At 43.4% G+C, this 22,082-nt stretch overlaps 1 protein-coding gene across 7 annotated transcripts in view; it reads right to left on the reverse strand.

Annotated features, from left to right (window-relative positions):
- Positions 1-1,368: 1,368 nt before the first annotated feature.
- Positions 1,369-22,082, reverse strand: part of LOC141923930 (protein mono-ADP-ribosyltransferase PARP12-like) — a 31,110-nt gene continuing 10,396 nt past the window's right edge. The window contains exons 3-14 of one of the 7 annotated variants that reach the window (XM_074825646.1): positions 21,335-21,587; positions 21,107-21,223; positions 20,680-20,748; positions 18,723-18,824; positions 16,289-16,412; positions 14,849-15,014; positions 12,301-12,421; positions 11,676-11,772; positions 11,171-11,249; positions 5,667-5,797; positions 3,878-4,029; positions 1,369-3,275 (exon numbers count right to left, since the gene is read on the reverse strand). In XM_074825646.1, coding sequence (XP_074681747.1) covers positions 2,992-3,275; positions 3,878-4,029; positions 5,667-5,797; positions 11,171-11,249; positions 11,676-11,772; positions 12,301-12,421; positions 14,849-15,014; positions 16,289-16,412; positions 18,723-18,824; positions 20,680-20,748; positions 21,107-21,223; positions 21,335-21,587 — 1,695 coding nt within the window. In that variant the 3' untranslated portion in view covers positions 1,369-2,991. Of the gene's footprint in view, positions 3,276-3,877; positions 4,030-5,666; positions 5,798-7,049; positions 9,241-10,838; positions 10,960-11,170; positions 11,250-11,675; positions 11,773-12,300; positions 12,422-14,848; positions 15,015-16,288; positions 16,413-18,722; positions 18,825-20,679; positions 20,749-21,106; positions 21,224-21,334; positions 21,588-22,082 lie in introns of those variants that run through there. The other 6 variants (XM_074825647.1, XM_074825649.1, XM_074825650.1 and 3 more) reach the window with 6 other exon arrangements.

Raw genomic sequence — 22,082 nt, forward strand, 5'->3', positions numbered from 1 at the left:
TAGGCCTTTCCTCTTGCACGTTAGGCCTCGTGTCGAGCTCAAAGGGTCACTGTGGCAAGCACGGCCTCTCCCTTGCAGGGGGTTCTTCTCGGCATCAGTTAGGAAGAGGCAGAGGTGCCGGCGGGTGGAAGAACCATTTTTTCTTTATGCTTCATCCTCTTGCATTCAGAGTGGTTTTTTTTCCCTAGCTCTCCTCTCCTCTCTCTTCAGCATCATCACCCAGGCTGAAGTTCTTGTCTCCCTTCCTTGCCCAGAGCAGCTCTCCCCCACGGTCCAACCTCCCCCCCCCCAATGAAATAACCAATATCCTGTGCACAAGAGAGTTCAACCCCCACCCACCGGTGCTTCTGGCCAGGGCTATGGAAGTGCCGTTTTGGCAAGGTGAGGCACAGCCCCGGATACGGTGGTTCTTCCCTTGTTCTTCCTCCAGATCTTGTGATTTTTTCTGATTTTGAGCTGTCAGCATCTCGCTGGCATTCTCCATCTACTTGCCTGACTTGTAGCTTACAGGGATGAGGCGGAGCGCAGCACTGTCTTACAGATGCTTAGTTCAGATTCTTTAGAAGTTACCCATCTAAGTATTGAAAAAAAACACATTCTCAGAATAAATCACAGAATCATCTCGGTTGGGAAAGCCCTTGAAGATCCTCCAGTCCAACCATGAACCTCACACTGACCATTCTCAACTCCACCAGATCCCTCAGCACTGGGTCAGCCTGACTCTTCAACCCCTCCAGGGATGGGGACTCCCCCCCTGCCCTGGGCAGCCCATTCCAACGCCCAACAACCCCTTCTGCAAAGAAATACTTCCTAAGAGCCAGTCTGACCCTGCCCTGGCACAGCTTGAGGCCATTCCCTCTTGTCCTGACGCTTGTTCCTTGGCTCAAGAGACTCATCCCCCCTCTCTGCACCCTCCTTTCAGGGAGTTGGAGAGGGCGATGAAGTCTCCCCTCAGCCTCCCCTTCTCCAGACTAAACCCCCCCACAGCCTCACCCTGTGCTGCCATTCAGTACCTGAATACATATTAAAACCAGTAGTTCTGCTACTATTTCTTATTCTTTCCCCTTTTTTTAGGGCTTTGACAATCAGAGCGACTGTTGGAATCCATGGAATCCATCCAAACTACCGCAGTGCTTAATAATTAAGTGTATCTTATTAGGAAGCTCATTTAATATTCTCCACAAATCAGACTGTATTCTAGCCTTCACACTCTAAAACGTGCTGAAATGCAAACCTACACCCGTGCAGCTCCCCGCTTTAGGGACATGGATGAAGACGCTGAGTCACGTGTATTAAGAGGCTGGTTCACCAGGTCTGGTGAGTTGTGCCGTAAGTTTACGTACAAACTGCACACTAGCAAGCAAAAAATGAGTGAAAACGTTTTTATTTGTAAATACGGCAAAACTCAGTGATTTGGAAATTCTACAGGCAAACAAAAACGGGAGAGATCTTAGAAAGTGGTAAAATCTTCCCCTTTTAATGCATTACTGACACATACTTTCATTTAATTCTAAGACAGTGATTTCAGTAAGATGTCCTAGTTTGATATATTTTCCCTGTCCTCTTGGTAACTTGCAAACTCTGAGTAGTACATGCGGTTGATAGATTAGTATTGAAGATACAAATAACTAGGAGACCGTTTGTGTTACTGTAAAGCTTATCTGAAAGTAAAAATTACCGCTCCCCCGTCCTCAGCAACAGTTTCCCTCCGAATAGACATCTTTGTACAGAGGGTTCTGAGCTCCATTAACTTACAAACTCCGTATTAAAATTCATTTGAAACTCTCACAGAGTTTTTATATTTTCTTTCTGGGACGATAAAAAGCACGTAACTTACTAAAAAAGGGCTTATCCACCGTTGGTAGGGTTGTACATCACTGACAAAAACCAGACCCAGGGAAGCAGCATCCAGGGCCACCCACAGCAACCTCCAACACGAAGAGGAGCTACACCTGGGAGTTGTCAGCAAGTTGCCCAAGTGGACAACGAAACGCATTTACGAAATGTCTGAGGACAGCAGTTCTACCACTGGCCTCAAGACAACAGAACTGGTCTCTTCCAGTCACGTCATATTTCTGGAAAAAACGAAAATTAACGTATAGAAATAGGACAGAAAATAGCAATGCTTTTTAAGATGTTTCTCCTGTCCTATAGGATTTGCCAAGCAAATGTTCACATTGAGGAAATACACTTCTCGCTTGTGACACAGGCTTTCTATACTTACGACCATTATTTGCAGCCAAACCACCAAATTTTACTACCTGCTTATTCATAGGTTGTGACTTTCACGGTTTCGCTTGAGCTCTATTTTCGTATAGGTCACACAGCAAGTTACTGCAGATCTGCAACAGAATCTGATCCAAACGGTACCTGCCATTGTACAGATAAAACTTCTCCACTTGAGAACTTACACCACTGATTTAAAATGAGGTTTTCATTTTTTTTTGTTCAACCATTTTCAACTTGAAACTAGTATCAGCATTAACAGGCAGCACTTTGAAAACTACGTCATTCTCACATACACTGATTCGTTTAGAATTGTGATAGATGAGAGGATCAAGAACAGCCATATTCTGCACTGACAAGAATCTCTGACTACCAAAAACCTGAAAGTTTGCTTACAAACTACTGTACTATTAATTTTTCTCTTAACTGAGCTGTTTGCAAAGAGAAATCCTCTCTACTGTATTTTTAAGAAAACACGATTACAATTATTTGCCCACAGAAGTCATAACATTTGATTCCCCATCCTGTGATTCTGATTTTTCTGCTACAGTTATCCAAATGTCTATGCTTCATTTAAGAGAGGAAGAGGAGAAGACAAGGCAATTAGTCTCAACAAGTATAACATCTGCTTTGCCAGCCCTCCTCAATACAGGAATTAGTTGGATTAACTTTCCAAAGGATTGTGTAAAAAGAACAAAGTCACCCAATATGAGAATACCTGCAATACGGAAAATAAGATGAGGGATACAGACAGCTCCCATCCCTCTATGATAAAATACATTTTTCATCTTCCTCTTTATACTGTATTATATACTCTGGGTAAATCTGGTATTTTTCAAAGACAACAAAAATGGAGGGATTTAGCTCGTTGTCCACACAGCTGTCATAAAACCGGAGCCCATCAGTAGACTTTGCTGGGGGGCGAACGTAGGTTGTGCAGCCTTTAACATATTCTCCAACCAACACACGAGCCACGAACATGACGTTTGTTTTCACCGCAGGCTGACAGTATCTATGGGAATAGGAAGCATCTCTGGCAAAGTAACTTCCTAGAAAATGGTATGAAAACACGATTGTAAGGAATAGGTATAAAGTGACAGGGAAAACTGAGTTTTTCAGTATTTGACCCACCTTTCAGCTCTCTTCTTAGTTTACATAATACCACAGTAATTTTTACAAGAGAAAGGATTTCACCACAGAATTTCCATTCAGAAGTTGCTATTTTAGGAATAATTTTTAAAAAAACTAAAACATATAAAACCACTACAGGTATGCGTGTTACGATGTGTGTTAGACAGGAAAACACGAGGGCCTTCCACGATCCTACTGAGGGAATGCCCGCCCTTCTTGCTCTCTGCCATGAAGACTAGTGGCCATTTCTCTGGCAAGTTCAAACATTGACCTTGAGCCTTCAGAAGATCCCACCTACAGCAATAAAGGCTCTTCAAATCTCTACCTTAATTCTCTTAACGCCTTGTGAAGAGACTTACCCTCGCACAAAGCAAATCCTTGTCCTTTCCAGAGGGAAGGAAGATCATAAAACCAATTCCTACCTCTTTTTTTCACCCTCTATAGTTAAAAACCTCAAACCTTTGATTGCTGTAGTATCAGGGGAGTCTAAGTAGGCGTCTAACAGTCACTTCCTACGTACCCTTTCCATAGTTAGTTCCATTGCTTCCACAAATTCTCCAGTCGAAGTTGTGAATGCAGATGGCTTCCACGAAGCACGTCTTGGTTCCGTGGAAGAGAAGCTTTTCATTTACATCCTTCCCTCCGTTCTCCCTTTTCATCTGCTCCTTTTGCCTAACAGAAAAATGCAGGGGAGGAGAGTGTGAGCCATGGAAAAAAAGGAAGAAAGGTGGGGTTTTTTTTTAAAAAAAAGTATATAGTATACATGTAAATATCAGCTGGATGAGATTCCCAGTCTGCTTTCTCCTCTTGGCTGGGAAAATGAGACAGACTAGCAGTATGATGAACAATTCCAAGATTATATTACATAACTATAATTGGTGTATTTACTGATACCACTGCCCAGCAATCCTAGGCAATTCTGCCCTTCTTCAGTGAGGTTAAGTAGGCGTTGGCACTAGTACAGTCCCCCCTGTACCAACCTTTTGCTCCTGTGTAGGGTCCTACTAGTTGTGCTTTAATGTCTGGTCCCCCAGTGACCTCAGAGTGCCACAAGCCCTGAGCTCCTGTCCCTTGTGAGATCAAAAACCCAGCCTGCCTTCACCACCAAAGACCCTACTGATTTAGGCCAGAGTCAGACCAAGCCACGACCAGTATCAAAAAAGGAATCGCAACAGAAGGCTCAACTAGTATCTCCCATCGCTATTTCACAGCGCCCAGCCGTCCCACGGGTTTTCAGAAGCTGTTGAAGGGGACAAGGCAGTAATATTCTTCAGCTACAAAGTAAAAGCCAGGGAGAGGGGAGGATCCTTCCAACTTGTAAACTGCGCAAAAAGTTAAGAGCAATGGACTGAAATTTGTTCATTGAGAACTTGGCGATGTTAAACTTTGCCGAATTATCTCATTGGAGGAGGATAAAAAGAAAAAATTATGCACTATTACAAGTTTTGAAGTGTCTTGAGATTTGCTAGATGAAAAGTTTTTATGAAATTATTAGCTGGGAACTTCCTGGGTTCAGGTTTGCAGGTGAAAGTGCTTATTTGAGCAGTGTTTTTCTTCTCCATTCCCATTCCATACAGTCCTTGAGTATTTCTATTAAGTATCCGTGCTTTTGTTTTAAACTGGACAACCGTACTATGCAACAGCTTAGTCTGCTATCAAATTAACTTGAACGTGGCTGTTTATTGGCACTAGCCCCAGCTCAAATCTGTTGGTATCTAGCTTGGCAGAAGTACCTGGAGCTCAGCATCACTGATGCAGGCGCTGAAAACCAGAAAGGAGCTCTGGAACTCAGAGGTCATTAAGTTAAAGCACAACGATTCTTTCTCAGTGAACACTGACTTCATTCAGCAAGGGTATTCAAACTCTTGAGAGAGCCTTAAATAAATCTGACTGGAAAAAAAACAAAGACCAAGCACCCTTTACCCTTGCACGCTTCTTTTTTAGCAAGTATTTTATATACTCTAATGGATAAACATCAGTAACAGAGACAGATGTGTGCAGCAGCAGTTACTGTTCAACCCGAGACAATACACTATTCCACAGCAGTTTTGTGTCATTCCTGTCTTTCTGTCAGCACCCCTCCCTGCATCTTCCAAGCAACCGTGCAAAGGGAACCTCCCCCGAGGAGCCTGGCATTCTCTGGAAGGCCTCAGACACTTAAAATTTTACTCCTGAAACTGCTCTTAAGGAGTAAGTACCAGTCATGTTAAAGCAGAGGTGGTAACAGTCTTTTTTTTCCTGGGAAGTGGATACAGGACACCAGCTCTGGGAGACTCCCTCCCCATAAGGATGAGGAAGCAAATACTGACCACTGAAACACTTTCCAGAGGGATGGATTCTGAATCCTCTGTATTTTAAGGACCTTGTAGCTTTTCATAGTCTCTTGAAACAGCTGCTTTATTTTGTTGTATTCAGAGGTCACCTTAATGAGCTCCACTGCCTATAAAATACAAACCAAAGCAAAAGACATGAGGCTTCAGTTAGCTCGTAACATGCAGAAGCCTAATTACCGCAGATACACTTTTGGAAGGGTCCCCAAACTATACTTATGAAGGTTAATTTAATACTTTAGATTGTGACTATGTGAATAATTAGGACAGATACTTAATATGTAAATCAACAGGTCACTCCTGCTTTGCAAGGCCACCTCACCTCTCTTCAGGAAGGATGCTGAAAGCAAAAGGATCAATTAAACATTTATTATCTCCAAGTAGGAGTTGACACTTGTAACTTTAAATCTCAATGAAACAGAAATTTCAAAAAGAAAGCTTGACTGATCATTCCAGATAATATTAGTTTTATATATAAGCTGATTAAGAACAAATGATGTTAGATAACAGTATCATTTGTAACCAGACATTTAAGGGAGCTTCAGCAATTAAAAGATGAAACAAACAAAATACACAGAACCTGCCAGTGTCACAGCTCCTTAACTTCTCAAAGTTAAAGCTTGGAAAGTCACACTTAAATATAGACTTACAAAAAAAAAAAAAAAAAGGTACATTTCTAAACATAAGAGAACAGTTATGATTCTAATAGGAAAGTTACACTAACTACCTGCTTAAGCAAACACGTATCCTCCTTTCCTAAAGGAAACAAAGTCTATTTATCCATACTTTTCATGTTTAAAAATCCATCAAGAAATGCACATTTTTCCCAAAGAAACATGAGTGCAAAACATAATTAAAACATGATCCAGGCTCTTGTGCTTGCTTACGTCATGGGTAAAATTTCCATTTTTTTATCCAAAGTCACCTGTGCCTTTAAGCTTCTAGAATAAACACTTCTCTTCCATAAACTTGACTGAAAATGCATAATGCTGACAGACTGATGTCACTGGGAAATACTTTCCACTTTACCACTGCCTAAGCCAAATGGGAACTCAAGATGCCTTGAAGTGAAATGCCCAACATCCCACGTACCAGTTATGTTTTAAGCAGGAAAGCTGCAGTCATCCTAGGAGGGAATATAGTATCAACATCTTAACCCATCAGGCAAAAGCTTCACATTTCAGAAGGCTGAGTTTAGAGAGGGGATAAAATAGGACTTATATTTCACTGCTGCATATAAAGAAAGAAGGGTTTTTCTGGACACCATGTCCAGCTTGTACATTTAGTACTTACTGACAACAATCATAGGAAAGCCTATCATAGGAAAGTCTTCTAAGGATTAAGAATAGACACCTGCACATGGAAGAATTATTTCTTTGAATTTATTAAACAGCTTTTACAAAGTTTAATGAAATTTCCCGTGTCTTAATACAAGAGGTTTTTTTCCAAAGCTTCTTTACAACACATAAAACATTTTGGACGGAGGAGTATTTATTATCTGCATGCTCTGTGACACCACAGCTCAAGTTGTTCACGATCAGCTATGAGTTGGAAGTTATGGCACTGTATTTCAGTACTATATTATTTATTTGTACATAAACAATTCTTATTTAGACTAAAAACATGCTTTCACTATGTTGCATCATTTTACTGAGGAACTCTAACCTTCCTGGGTAAAATGGAAGGTCAGCCACATGGTACAAGGCCTAATCCTGTAAGAAAGGTTATTTTGTCATTTTATCATAATTCTTTTATCATATGATGGCCCCCAAGCAACAAAGCCAGTTCTCTTTTGCATGAAAATTTTGTGGGATTGTCCTTATTTCCACAAGGATGCTTCTCCTGCTAATAAAAGGGAACGCCACGTTGCTACTGCAGGTTGATACTTCATAATGACATAACTTCTTTATCCCATTTCATCTTCAGACCTAAAATGGAAAATCCTAGAGAGCACAAGCATTGGCTGAAGCACTGTCAAGGAGTGGAGGCTGAGGCAGAGAAAGAATCACTGCCCTGAGAGATCTGGACAGGCTGGAGCAATGGGCTGAGGCCAACTGGGTGAGTTTCAAGAAGGCCAAATGCTGGGTTCTGCACTTTGGCCACAACAACCCCCAGCAGCACTACAGGCTTGGGGAGGAGTGGCTGGAGAGCTGCCAGTCAGAGAGGGACCTGGGGGGGTTGATTGACAGCCGGCTGAACATGAGCCAGCAGTGTGCCCAGGTGGCCAAGAAGGCCAATGGCATCCTGGCTTGTATCAGAAATAGGGTGGCCAGCAGGGACAGGGAAGGGATCTTACCCCTGTGCTCTGCACTGGTGAGGCCGCCCCTCGATGACTGGGTTCAGTTTTGGGCCCCTCACTCCAAAAAGGCCATTGAATGACTCGAGCGTGTCCAGAGAAGGGCAACGGAGCTGGTGCAGGGTCTGGAGCACAGGTCTGATGGGGAGCGGCTGAGGGAACTGGGGGGGTTTAGTCTGGAGAAGAGGAGGCTGAGGGGAGACCTCATGGCCCTCTACAACTCCCTGAAAGGAGGGTGCAGAGAGGGGGGATGAGTCTCTTGAGCCAAGGAACAAGCGCCAGGACAAGAGGGAATGGCCTCAAGCTGCGCCAGGGCAGGGTCAGACTGGCTCTTAGGAAGGATTTCTTTGCAGAAGGGGTTGTTGGGCGTTGGAATGGGCTGCCCAGGGCAGTGGTGGAGTCCCCATCCCTGGAGGGGTTGAAGAGTAGGGTTGACCCAGCACCGAGGGATCTGGTGGAGTTGAGAACGGTCAGGGTGAGGTTCGTGGTTGGACTGGAGGATCTTCAAGGGCTTTCCCGACTGAGATGATTCTGCGATTCTGTGATTCTGTGACTGTCATTTCTATCAGCGTATGACTGTACACTATCTGTGTACGTTAATTCACTGTGTACGATATCTGCGATATCGAGTGACCCAAGCAGAATTAGTGTCTATAAAGCACGCGGATAGACTCTTCACATTGCCTCAGCTCCTGTTCCTTACAGCACAGCAACCTTTGGCAGCACAGCAGCCAACACAAAGACTAATCCTCTGACATAAAACCACCCATTCGTTGCACACATTCATCAGGTGTACATTAAAGATACAATTTAAAACACAGCATGAAGTTCCAAGACAGTATCAACTCTTTTTTTTTTTTTGCCTTTAAAAGGTTTACCAACTATTAATTCCACTTTGTTAAACAAAGAAGAAATTCACACCAGCTTTCCAACTGGTGTTACCAAGTTCCATCGTGCGTTTCATACACTCTATTTTCTATAAAACTATGATTCTAAACGACTTACAGATTTAGGCACTGCAACACTCAAAACATAAGCAATGTTACCAAAGCAGAGCTGCTCTTTTTAAGCGAAGATGACTTTCTCCCTATCCCATATAGGCGTTCCTTTTTAAAATGGATCACTTCCAGCGCAGCAAATTTTGCCAGGGTTATTTGTCAATGTCTGAAGAGAAGGGAATTCATCAAGTCGTAACTGTCAGATCTTATGATGGTCACCACATGTATGCAGAATCCCAGCCAGGCCCAATATTACCTACTGCAAAAAAACAAGCTTAGGGTCCCACAGGAATATTTCATCTAGCCCAGGCTTGCACTTTCAGCACCAACAGGTACCGTGGGCTTTGTCACTTTTTAGAAACTGAATTAACATCTCCTTTCCTACGAAAGTTTACAAGTTAAGAGATGTTTTTCTTCAGTGCCAACTCAACAAGCCAACTGAGCTCTGGGGAACAAGATGATCCTTCTATTTCACACATCCCCATGAATACCACCAGCAGTACCATGGATCTGCACATCACATTCCAAAGCCTCTCACACACTCGCCTCAGTGACTCCAGAAACACCCCAACAAATGGACGCAACTAAAATTCAGACTGAAGTTTTCAGAATAAATAAGGGAAGCAGTTAGGTACAAACAACCCAGAGACCTAAAAAGAACTGAGCGACCTGTCTTCCTGGCATTCTTTTGAAAAATTTAAGCTTGTGTTAATCAGCTAAGCTGCTGCTAAGCCAAGGGAAGGCTGATTAGCTATATCCTTTATTATTTTGACAGAGCTCAAAATATTATACGCCCAAATCTTCAAAAGATCTGGCTGCCAGGCTCCCACACAAACCCAGTATTAGTTCGTTCAGCAGGTGCCAGACACCTGACACTTAGACAATCTTGAAAAATTTGAGGTTTTCTGCTGATTGTGAAAAACAGCTATTTGAAGTGAGCTCATGGCTTAAATTTTACCCGCTCATTTTTCATCAGAACTGTATTTAGATGAATTTGCTATATACACACATGGCCAGATACTGGTGTTACACTGAGTAAGGCATAATCCAACACAAGAGGGTAGTCAGGGTAAAATGAAACATTCAGCACAGAGCAGAATGACAGAAACCAGCCCACAGAAGCTCAGAGACATGATATTTCTGGTCCTCATGCCACTACCAATGTAGCTACACTGGGGAAAATAAAATACAAAGCGTGAGAATAGCGATGGAGCTCTCTGTCAACTGAAACTAGCCAGAAAGAATTCCCAGTCTGGAAATAGGATATTACTTCTGTTCTGTCCCTGGCCATCAAGATATCTGTGCCAGTACAACACAAGATTCAGTGACACAGTCAACAAGGAAAACCTCTTATGCTCCACATTATGTGCCGTTCCTTAATCAGGGTCAAATCCACTATAAAAAAGGACAACTGTAACACCAAAAAGCCTTTTTTCTAGTACACTGTGGTACTTCCACTTCTTGTGTTGCTCTTCCAGAAGGACTGCTTCTTAATACCATCAGATCTAATAATTTAAAAAACACCTGCACATTTTTGGTCTCGGTAGACCAAATAAGAACATAGACTTTGGGCTGACAGGGATTTGGTTTGTTTCATTGAAGAGATCACTGCAAATGGTTTTTTGATATTATTGGCTTTAACTCTTTATTTCTGCCATTCCTTGAGGCCACGGTCTGTGCTCAGATCTGTGGTGTATGCGACTACTGGGTGACTTGCAAGAGCATATAGAGATTTCCTTTCCTAGATCTCCAATTCAAACTTTATCAGCCATAACGGTATTATTATAGGATGGCTTTTTAACGGTCTACACAGAAAAGGTTTGGTCTCAGCCCAGCTTCTAGTGAAGAAATACATACTTCATAGAAGTCCCTTGCTTCACTGGTCTGCTAAGTCACCGAAGTAAGCCGTTTCTTCATTTTTAACAGTGAAACTTTTTGTCTTGAATTTGGTGAATTGGGGTTTTGCACGTACAGATGCCTGAAATGCAGATGAACTTCATGGGAATTTGGCACCTTCTTCAGGAGCTCTTAGGAGATCCCCATGATCTTTAGCACACCCACCCAAGATATCACTCCTGTCCCTTTTTAGCATCTACCCAGTTACAATTGCTTCACTTAAGCACCCTCCTCTTTTGAATCGTGCCTTTCCATCAGAATTACAAGAGGTAAAAAAAAAATGAAAAAGATACCTTGTATCCCAAGTCAGGCAGTGCAGATTGATCCCAGTGGGTGGGACAGACTTGATTTGGAATGGAAGAATCCCTGTGGCTGTTTGCAAACAGACAGAAAATAAGATGTTAGTAATTCTAGTACTGCTCTGAACATTCAAAGTGACAGCATCCCCTCTGCCAATTCCTACATTTAAAAATAAAGAAAATAAACCACAAAGAAACTGGGAAACAACCTCAGCCTAGGAGCTGGGCTTTGCATGCTGCCATTTAATTGTCACACTCCTCTTTCACTTGCTTTTTTAAGACACACCAGTCCTGTGGATGTAGTACCTGGAGTAACGTACACCCCAGAAACCAGGTGATGCACCAAGCCGGCAGTTTGCAATACAGTTTTTGTTCAGTCAGATGGATGTTTTCTAAAAACAGTTGTGTTCTTTGCACAATTACTGCCAGCACTGGCAGCTGTTTTGCCTTGTAATTGCTTCTAAAATATGAAAACCCAACAACTTAGGGCATCATTTACCCTCTCTTTATCTTCTGCACATCTTCAGAAGACACAAACTTTGGCCGCCTGCAGACCTGTCTTCGAGTTTTAGAAGAGGTGTTTGTCTGGATCATCTCTTAAGGAGAAAAGAGAAGGAAAAAGTCATGAATATGTCTACAAGATGGGGTCATTAATTAATGACAAGTGCATATTCACTGTCAATTCTATCTGCTGAAGAATAGTTGCACAAAGTCTATGTAAGCTGCTTCCCCTTCCTGTAACTCTATTCGTTAACCTGTGCCTATCTTGCTCGCTCCCTTAAATCATTCATGCTCTTTGTTGCTCCAGCAGCACAGAAAGATGCTCAATTTTTAATTTTTACAATCCACAGCGTCAACTCACTTTACTTGAGGTTTACTATGACTTTATGCAAAGACTACGAATCTTTTTATTTCTGGTCTAATGTGAGTCTGAATAGTGTCAAGGAATAAGGGGAAAGGTTACTTTTGTAAGGAGTTTCCTCTGGGCCATCACTTCCCCTTCCAATGAATAAATCTGGTAGTGTTAGTAAAAGATGTTATAGCTTCTAAAAGCTGACAGAGCTTGCAAGTTAGTCTTTGTAAAGCACTGCGTAGTTGTAAATGAGAACCTTTAAAATAAGTACCTTTAAAATTGAGTTCGTAATAATACAAGCCAGCCTGGAAAGGTATGATGGCATCTGGATCTGCCAGATACAAATTCTCAATAACAGCAGAAGATGGTGAGTTCATACTATCATCTTCTCCCTTTGTGGAGGGAAGGGAAAAAAAAAAAAAAAAAAAGAGAGAAAAGAGTAATGAGTAAACACAGTCAGGGCTAAACCCTGGATAACTAGTCTGGGTGGAGGGAAAGAAGAGGCAAAGAGTAGGATGAAAAGGAATCTAATTAGAACAATCGTGGCCTGAAGTGCGATTACCGAACACTCCTAACACACACACAAATACATAATTAGTAATGATGGACACACGCATCCCATTTAAATTTCTGTAACAAGTTGTGCTGGTTTTGGGTAGGATAGAGTTAGTTTTCTTCAGAGTAGCTAGTACGGGGCTGTGTTTTGGATTTGTGCTGGGAACAGCGTTGGTAACACGGGGATGTTTTGGTTATCGCTGGGCAGCACTTACACAGAGCCAAGGCCTTTGCTGCTCCTCACAGCACCCGCAGCGAGTGGCTGGGGGGCACAAGGAGCTGGGAGGGGACACAGCCGGGACAGCTGACCCCAACTGACCCCAGGGACATCCCAGACCACAGGACATTGTGCTCAGCACGTAAAGCTGGGGGAAGGAGGACGAAGGAGGTGATGTTGGGAGTGATGGCATTTGTCCTCCCAAGTCACTGTTACATGTGACGGAGCCCTGCTGTCCTGGGGATGGCCGAGCACCTGCCTGCGAGGGGGAGTGGTGGATGAATTCCTGATTTTGCTTTGCTTGTGCGTGCGGCTTTTGCTTTACTGATTAAAGTGTCTTTATGTGAAACCACAAGTTTTCTCACTTTTACCCTTCCAATTCTCTTCCCCATCCCACCGCGGGGGGACTGAGCAAGGGCTGGGTGGGGCTGAGCTGCCGGCCAGGTGTGAGGGATGCACTCGACTCCTTGACCAAACTAGATGGTAGTTTGGTTCAGGCTCCAAAGGAAGTAAAGGCCTAGGCCATGTCCAGGCTGTGAACTTCTCTAGTTCCAACCTGTTCTCCGACAACCCACAGAGAAACAGGGTGACATGTGAGCACTGATGCATACAAGCTTGGAAACTGGAACACCGATCCTGTGATTAACACATGAATAGCTGGTGGTTCTTCCAAGACTAATTTGTCAAGGAAGAAAGCTGTGAACACGTCTCACGTTACCTTTTCCATCACATGGAATTTGACTATGAGCCAACCACTTTATTCCATAAATCTGACTGCCTGTGAGAGCTTTTTTTTGAGTTCTCCTTGCTAAGGAGCGGGTGGCACAGCAGTGATCTCCCCTTGAGCCGGGACATCTCTCGAGGGTAAGAGACCCCTTACCAACTGCAGACCTTTGGTAAGTGACCGATTTCATGCATAACCTTGTGCTATAGCGTACTAAAATTTTTGTACTGGTAACTTTGAATTATTATTATTGCATCCTACGTGCAGTAATAGAGTGAACCTTGCCATCGGACTTTGTTAAGTCTCACATTTACAACATCCTACTTCAATAAAACTACTTTTGCTGTTACCTTTAGTGGTGATTCTTTAAACAGTCTAAAATCTCCCCTGTGACAAACTGGCGTAGTTGGCAGATTCTAAATCTGCCCCGCAACACCGGAGTTAAACCATGATGCGAGTACAATCCTCTCTACAAAACAACGTAAAATATGAGGGTATGCTGATGGAGATGCTTTCCATTTAAGCTGCCTACTGAAATCAAGGCCCACTCTTGCCAGAGCCACTATATCCATCATCGTTCCCTGCGTACTCTTCCGCATCCCTGGATCACCGTTGTGTTCTGCCATTTGCCCAGCTATACCATAAACCAGACAGGGAAAAGTCAGCTGCCTTAGGGGAAGGAGAGATTTCTTATTTATTTCTTTTCCTGCGTTTTTCAAGGGGATCACTCTCTCAAAGAGGATTTGGCCCCCCAAGGAAAAAGGTAAGATTTGATCTGAGAGAGCAGAGCAATCCTTGCATGTCCAGGGAAGCAGGACAACGCTTAGAAGAGAGGCAAGACTACGTCCTGAATAATTTAAAACGCAACATATCTCAAGGACAGTGTATAGATGTTAAATCTGTGTAGAAGCCATGGACTGCTCCAAAAGGGAATCTGACTAGAGAAGCCAGCATGCATCATCAAAACCAGTCTGATCAACACAAGCTGAAAAAAAAAAAAAAAAAAAGGAATTTTGCTTTCCTGTATTTGCCAACAAGGTCTTTGTCAAGAAAGTCATTATAACAAACCATCCAGACACAAAGACAGCCAATCGTTCATACTGAACCTCAATGCAAGGAGATAAGGCGTGTTCCCCCCACTCCAGCCTGTCATCATTTTATCACATCTGTTAGGAACACCTGTAGCTTCACTGCCTTACTGGACACTGTCAAATTCAAGCACAAGTACTTACTTAATTGACCTTACTGACAAAAGGGGAGTGGCAGGGAAAAGGCTCCACACGTTTCTTCAGAAGGGATTCAAAGCACAAGATGTGGACTCACCTCTTCTCCGTATTCAACCCACTGCCCTTGGTTGTTCTTCCAATACCAGATCCACTGCGTGGTGAAGGTCAGCGTGGGCTTTGAGACTGATGATGGTGTAGAGAGACGTCGAAGTGAAGAAGAACCGCAGGTCATTCTCTGGAAATCAATGTTCTTATCTGCTACGCTGTAAGGACAAATGCAGGTTTATTATAGTTAACAGTGTGTATTTTATCCTCTAGTCCCCAGTTTAAGCTGGTGCAATTTTCTTTAACATAACGTGACTGCCTGAACTTAATTAGGTCTGAAATAAGAGCCTTTCCCACAGCGTGCACGGCAGCTCTGCAAACTGTTTCCAGTCTTCAGAAGCGAACTACGGCCTGTGAGACCCCGAATGCCATCTCAATCACTAGTCAGATGTTGCACTGCCAGCTTTACAGACAGTCTGGGGCTACACGTACAACATGGCATAAAAAAATATAATACAATATAATACAAGAGGTATTTCTGCAATAGATAAGCATGGTTACAATTTTTCACAGTATAAAACTAAAGTTGGTAAGTACACAACCGAGTTTGCTAGCAAGCTCCTGCAGCTTATCAACTTTGTTCTATTTCTGTGGTTACAGAGGATGCAGTCGCAGCTGTGAGTTCTGTAAACAGCATTCATCACTGGAGCCACCTGGGCTCTTACTCCTGGGAGGCTGGAAAAATTAACTCTCAGGCAGAAAGATTTTGAAAGCAGCCTCCTCTTGGGAATCTTGCTTGTGATTTGCACCATCCAGCAGCCTAGTCAAGCTGCAAATCAAAATCATCCGCTGTCTGAAGCGGCATGGGCCGTAATGACACTACCATCTTAGTGAGGCCAAACTTGGGGTCCCCTGCGAATGCAGGTGGCTTACAGTGGGGCTTTCAGAAAGGAGTTCAAGGGAAAATACACTTAAAAAATGTCTTAAAAAAAAAGAGGAAAAAAAGAAAAAAGATAGTCTGCTTACACCAAAGGCATTTCATAAAATTTCTCTAGGCACATTATAGATATTATTGTATTATGTATATTATATATAATTATTTGTTATATATATTATATATACTAGCTGTATTAGGAAAGAAATAACCATAGAAAAGGACCAGCTCTGAAGTGTTGTTAAAAGGCCAAACTTAATAATTATAAATAATGATTCATTATCTGAAATACTACTATTCCAAGCACTAAATTCCACCCGCTTCTTTTTACCCTGTAGGGTTTTAAATGCAAGATATCGTTGTGTTATTTTTAGAAGACAAAAATTTTATTTTCTTTACTTTTCTTTTAAAAAAAATACTATTTGTACATCCTCCCAGATTCTGGGAAGCTCAGTAATCAGAAGTTATGGAAGTCAGACATCTTTAGGAAGAAAACAAGAGTTTCTCCTCAGGGGCTCAACCACAGGACTCTAAGCAAGCAGTCCAGCATCACTATACCTGATGTTTTTTGGGTCACAATAGGCCTTTTCAATTTCCTCCATCATGGAAATGTCATTCCAGTTGATCCCATTATGTACTTGCCATCGATATGGCAAATGGTAATGAACAAATTTGCATTTATCTGTAATGAGATCAGACAGAGTCAAGAGCTCTGCAATCATAACACAGAAAGTAAGACAAGGAAAAAAAAAAAAGGAACAAACATTTTTTACACTCTGGCTTTATCTCCTGGGCTTTGGCATGACCAGTAAAGACAGAGTGCTGAAAATAGAAATAATGTCTGAACAATAAGGATGTGTGTTTCTCCAGTCTTATCTAGAAAAACAACATAAGCTCTCACACTGTCAAATATATTTCAAAGAAACCGCAACCTTCCCTTTGCTGAGACACGGCATTGGCAGCTGGGAGAGCAGTGCCACAGATCGGAAGCGTGTGTCTGTGTGTCACACCACCATGTTCCTAAGCTGTAAAGTCAAGCCTATGCACCACGTAAGCGCTCTGATACATTTGGTTCTCTCTTTCCCTTAGTTCCTTAGACCTTGTGGGGCAGTTACCACAGCCCGAATGTTTTTTCTAGGCCCGGCCCAACAAATGAGGGAGCATAAAGGGCTGCAATACCCAACCAAACATCCCCCAGGAGGGACCCCCCACTCAGCCCTGAACAGGTAGCACACTGCCCTCCTAACACAACTGCTAGGCACAGTCAGAACTGTTGCTTTGCTTCTCAGAAAACAGGAAGAAGCAACTTTTAACTGCCTTGCATGTAAGACCTACAGCAGTGCTACATACCCTTCACACAGGAAGAAGAAAATTTTGGGGTTGTTTTTTTATTTAAATCATCTATGTTTTCAACACATGTATGAATGCATGTTTGAGTTCAGACCTGTTTTAACACCCCTGCATGTGTGCATGCTGCAGGCAGAGGCTGACCCCCAGGCCTCCCTGCGGGGGGAAGCTGAAGTACACTCCACATCCCAGTACGGACCAAACCTCTTATTTACAATTTTTGAGCCAAACATGGCATGGCAAAGCATGCTAACCCTCCAACCATTACCTGAGTTTAACTATTTGGTGGTCACGGTATAGCTGCTTTGAGCATGACCTCCACAGCTAGCACATGGGTCCACCATTCACATTATACTGGTCCAAAAGTTCATCAACTTAAGCCTCAGCCTGGTCCTAAAGACGCAGAGTCTGAGAAATGTGATACAAGGCTGGAGTAGCTGCTGCACAGACAGAGGCAAAAGGAGTTTTACCATTCCTGACCCCTGATGTATCTGACCACAGAACATAAGGAAACTAACCCCAGTTATGGAGACAACACTGTCATTGCTTTCCTCCTCCATTTTGTTAATAGGGCTGGAGTGCACCCTGTCTTGAAAGCACTCTGTCTTGAAAGCACTCTGCTTAAATTAACTGGAAAAGCTGTAGACAAACCCACACTTGGTCCCTCTTGGCCACAAATTTCATTTCTGTGATCCATAAAAGAGAGAATTTATTTTTCAAAGTACTGTCTCTCTTCAAAGTAATGGTTAAGGAAGGGTATTAGAGCAAGGCCTAAAGTAACTTACTCATCCGCCTCTCAGAAAAGGAGCTTCTGACGGGAGAACCGCATCTTTACCTGAACACAAACCTGCTACAGAAATACTAAATACTCACAAACATCTCGGACCAAACAGTTATCGGGCAGCTTATTGTCTACATCCTAAGCAAAAGCAAACGCAGTCTGATCTAATTTAAGTGGATCTCCTACCATGACCAGGTGCTCAGAAAAGGAGCAGTTCTTTAGAAAGTGACTGGACAAGCTCACCAAAAGAAAACCTCATGGTACCTCCTCATAACCAAGGAAGAGCCTAACCTGGGGGTTAAGCGACTCCTCAGGGACAGCCCCCGAATACAATTGTTTATACTTTTTTTTTTCCCCCAGACCACGGTTATCAGCCGCTGCCAGATGGGCTAGATTGATCTTTAGCTTAGCTGGTACAACCACTGCATTTTCTTAAGACATTTTAACACCCTGGATCACTTTTGAAAAGACTTAATGAGGGAGAATATGGCTATTATCATAGGATACCGCAGGAATAAAGGATGACATACTGTTGCCAGTTGTCAATGACAACAGCATAAGGCCAGCTCTTAAATTGATCTGATAGTTACAGAAAGTGTAACACTGAACACTCAAAGCCCAAAGGCTGCCCCCATCAACAGGGCTGAAATAAGCCATAGATGGATCACCCAGAGGAGAAAGGGTTTCAGTGTGTCCACCTGACTTTTTGCTGATGATGTCTGTAATTGTGAGAGTGTTTATTAGTGACTTGGGAACAAAGTGATGAGTGAGAAGGCACAACTGCCGCTAGTCCGAGCCACTGAGCGGGGAGTGCCTCTGCAGGCGCTGCTCTCCGAAGAGAACATGACTTTTTATAAAGCATACCTTTATGTTTGCAGTACCTCCAGATGTAGAACACACATATCTCATCAGACTTATCTTCTTTGTTGTTCTTTGAAGCTCTAGCAGAGGAATCGTTTTCTTTAGCTACAGGAAAGAACGCATCAGTCCTTATCTGCCCTACCAAAACACAACTAAGACAAAGACATTGCGTTTGGCGTTTCATCCCAGAAATAATGAGCCGACTGCAGTTGCCAACTCAAGCACTTTCAGGATCTGACTATCCCCTGTACAGCGTGAGTGCAGGCTTTGTGACTGACCAATAAACCCCTGCGATGGCAGAAGTCTCAGTGGAGTTGGACAAGGGGGTAACACAGGGTGTGATTGACCGCGGCTGTCACGAAGAAGCTGACTTTGTCTCAACACAACGGGTGGCCTTTGCTGTAGATAATCGGCTACGTCAGCTGAACGGATCAACTGGTGGTATAAATGTTTCTCCCTGAGTTCCCCAGACCAGCATGGGGGGAGTGAATACGGAGCTCAGGCCAACACAGAGGTATAAAACCTAAACAGCTAACCAAAGAATTTCAAAGAGAGCAGGTTTGAGCTGGCTTCAACCCACATATTCCTTCCTCCTCCATCATGACAGTGAGCACATTATACAGACCTGTAATGGGAATCACATTGGGATTGCAATTGAACTGTGTACCGCAATCACTGTAGTTTGGGAAGTGTTACTTAACATTTGTATTTTGTTTTCAGTGTATTTTCCATCACTCTGCTACATCAGAAATCTCATTATACTGGGCCTGGCTAGGATGGAGTTAATTTTCTTCACAGCAGCTCATACGATGCTGTGTTTTAGATTTTGGACTGAAACAACGTTGGTAACACACTGATGCCCCAGCTTTTGCTGAACAACGTTTGCGCAGCACCAAGGCCTTCTCTGTTTCTCACCCTGCCCCCCCAGTGAATAGACTGAGGGGTGCACAATAGGTTGGGAGGGGACCCAAACGGGCAGAGGACCCAAACTAACCAGTGAAATACTCCATACCATATAACATAACGTTCAGCACCAAAGGGAAAAGAGGGAGTTTTAGGAGGGTTAGCTATCTTTTGCTCAGGGACTGGCCGATCCGATTGCCTTTGCATCACTTTGTTTTCTTTTTTCTTCTTCCACTTACCCTGCGCTTTTTTCTCCCCTCTCTGTCCTGACAGTGTGCCCAGGTGGCCAAGAAGGCCAATGGTATCCTGGCTTGTATCAGCAATAGCGTGGCCAGCAGGGACAGGGAAGGGATCTTACCCCTGGACTCGGCACTGCTGAGGCCGCACCTCGATGACTGGGTTCAGTTTTGGGCCCCTCACTCCAAAAAGGCCATTGAATGACTCGAGCGTGTCCAGAGAAGGGCAACGGAGCTGGTGCAGGGTCTGGAGCACAGGTCTGATGGGGAGCGGCTGAGGGAACTGGGGGGGTTTAGTGTGGAGAAGAGGAGGCTGAGGGGAGACCTCATGGCCCTCTACAACTCCCTGAAAGGAGGGTGCAGAGAGGGGGGATGAGTCTCTTGAGCCAAGGAACAAGCGCCAGGACAAGCGGGAATGGCCTCAAGCTGCGCCAGGGCAGGGTCAGACTGGCTCTTAGGAAGTATTTCTTTGCAGAAGGGGTTGTTGGGCGTTGGAATGGGCTGCCCAGGGCAGTGGTGGAGTCCCCATCCCTGGAGGGGTTGGGTTGACCCAGCACTGAGGGATCTGGTGGAGCTGAGAACGGTCAGGGTGAGGTTCATGGTTGGACTGGATGACCTTCAAGGTCTTTTCCAACCGAGATAATTCTGTGAAATCCCAACACTCCTCCGCAGGCCGGCCGGTACTACGGCTGTCAGCACACGGTAGGGTAAGCACATAAACTGCACTCTGACTACACCAGGGAGCTGTAGGGCTGTGTGAAATCAAATCCCAGTGAGAACCAGTCTGACCTCAAGACTGAAGGGTTAAAACCAATCCATACCTTCGTTTTTACTTTCAGCTCCTGTTGGCAACTGGTGTTGGCTCTGCCCAGGTACATTGCTACCAGGACCTGCATAAGAAGATTGAATGAAGAGCACTGCTGGACCAGAACCTCAGCTAGCTGGCAACATCCCAACTTGTGTGTGGAAGATTATGTCCATCACACACATAATTTTCCACCGGCACTCCACCACTGATACAACAGATCAGCAGTAAGTTACAAATCCCAGCTAGTCGGAGTGATCAGCTGCCATGCGACAGCAATTTTGCACACAGTAGTTTATGCAATAGCAATGCAGCTCCCCCTCCCACATGACTCGGCCATGACTTACTCCATCCCTAAAAGCAGATGAAGGGCAGAAGGGAAAAAAATATGTATATAGGGGAAATAGGAAAGCTGATTCCACATGAAAGCAGTTGATACTTACCTAGATACTTACTTTCTGAAAGTGGCACATGCAGTGTGGGGCCCACTCCACACTGTTCTTTACCCCTTGTAACTGCTGGTTTTTTCCATAAATTTTCTCTTGGTTTGTAGTTGTGTACTGAAAGCACAGAAAGGACAATGGGGTTTAGCTGTCAGGTAAGGCAAGAACAGCTTCTAACCTCTATCAAACTCTGAATCCTATTTATACCCAGTGTTTCTTACAACTTACTTTTCCCTTTCTTCAGTTCCTTCTTGAATTCCTCATGCCTGTGACCATATATAATCTGGATGTTTGAAGCTATGCTCCCATCAATGCCTCCAGTTTCCAACACTCTCAGTGAATGGCCATCCAAGAGGTCATGGGACTTCTTGCACAAAGAAAATCTACATTCCCCTTGGAGAAAGTGTCGACAAATATGAAGTTTGTTGCAGTGGTTTTGCTGGATGCAGATATCATCCTTTCTGTTGTAAAATTGACAGGCCTAGAAGTGGAGAGGATAGATACAATAGGAAATGGAAGAGCACATTAGAAGCAGGTTTTTTTTTCTTTGTTCTACAGGCATGCAGCTTTAACAGCAGAAAAATGGTGACTAAAAGGGCTGTGTTCATTGTGACTTCTTTAATCCAGGCAGATTTCTTGCACGGAGAAGCAGGCATTTTCAGCTTACTCATGCATTTTCAGTTTTGAAGTTGCACAGAGATTTTTTTCCAAGAAAAAGAAAAGCCAATCCAACAAGCATTCATTTTTTGGCACTTCTAAGCAAGACAGTTGCATAACAACTGACTTTTACAGTTATTCTATTAAAAAAACCCCAAAGAACCACGTAACAAAGTGTCTCCATAAATACATGTATACTGTGTCAAATGAGGTATTATTTCATGGAGCTGAAACTGCATTTGCAGTTCCCATTTGTAAAGCTTATTCTGCATTAAAGATTTGGGCATCTAAAAATGATGTGAAGAATGCTTTGAGATTA

Source organism: Strix aluco, chromosome 5 (assembly GCF_031877795.1).
Source record: "Strix aluco isolate bStrAlu1 chromosome 5, bStrAlu1.hap1, whole genome shotgun sequence".
In the NCBI taxonomy this organism is placed as follows: domain Eukaryota; kingdom Metazoa; phylum Chordata; class Aves; order Strigiformes; family Strigidae; genus Strix; species Strix aluco.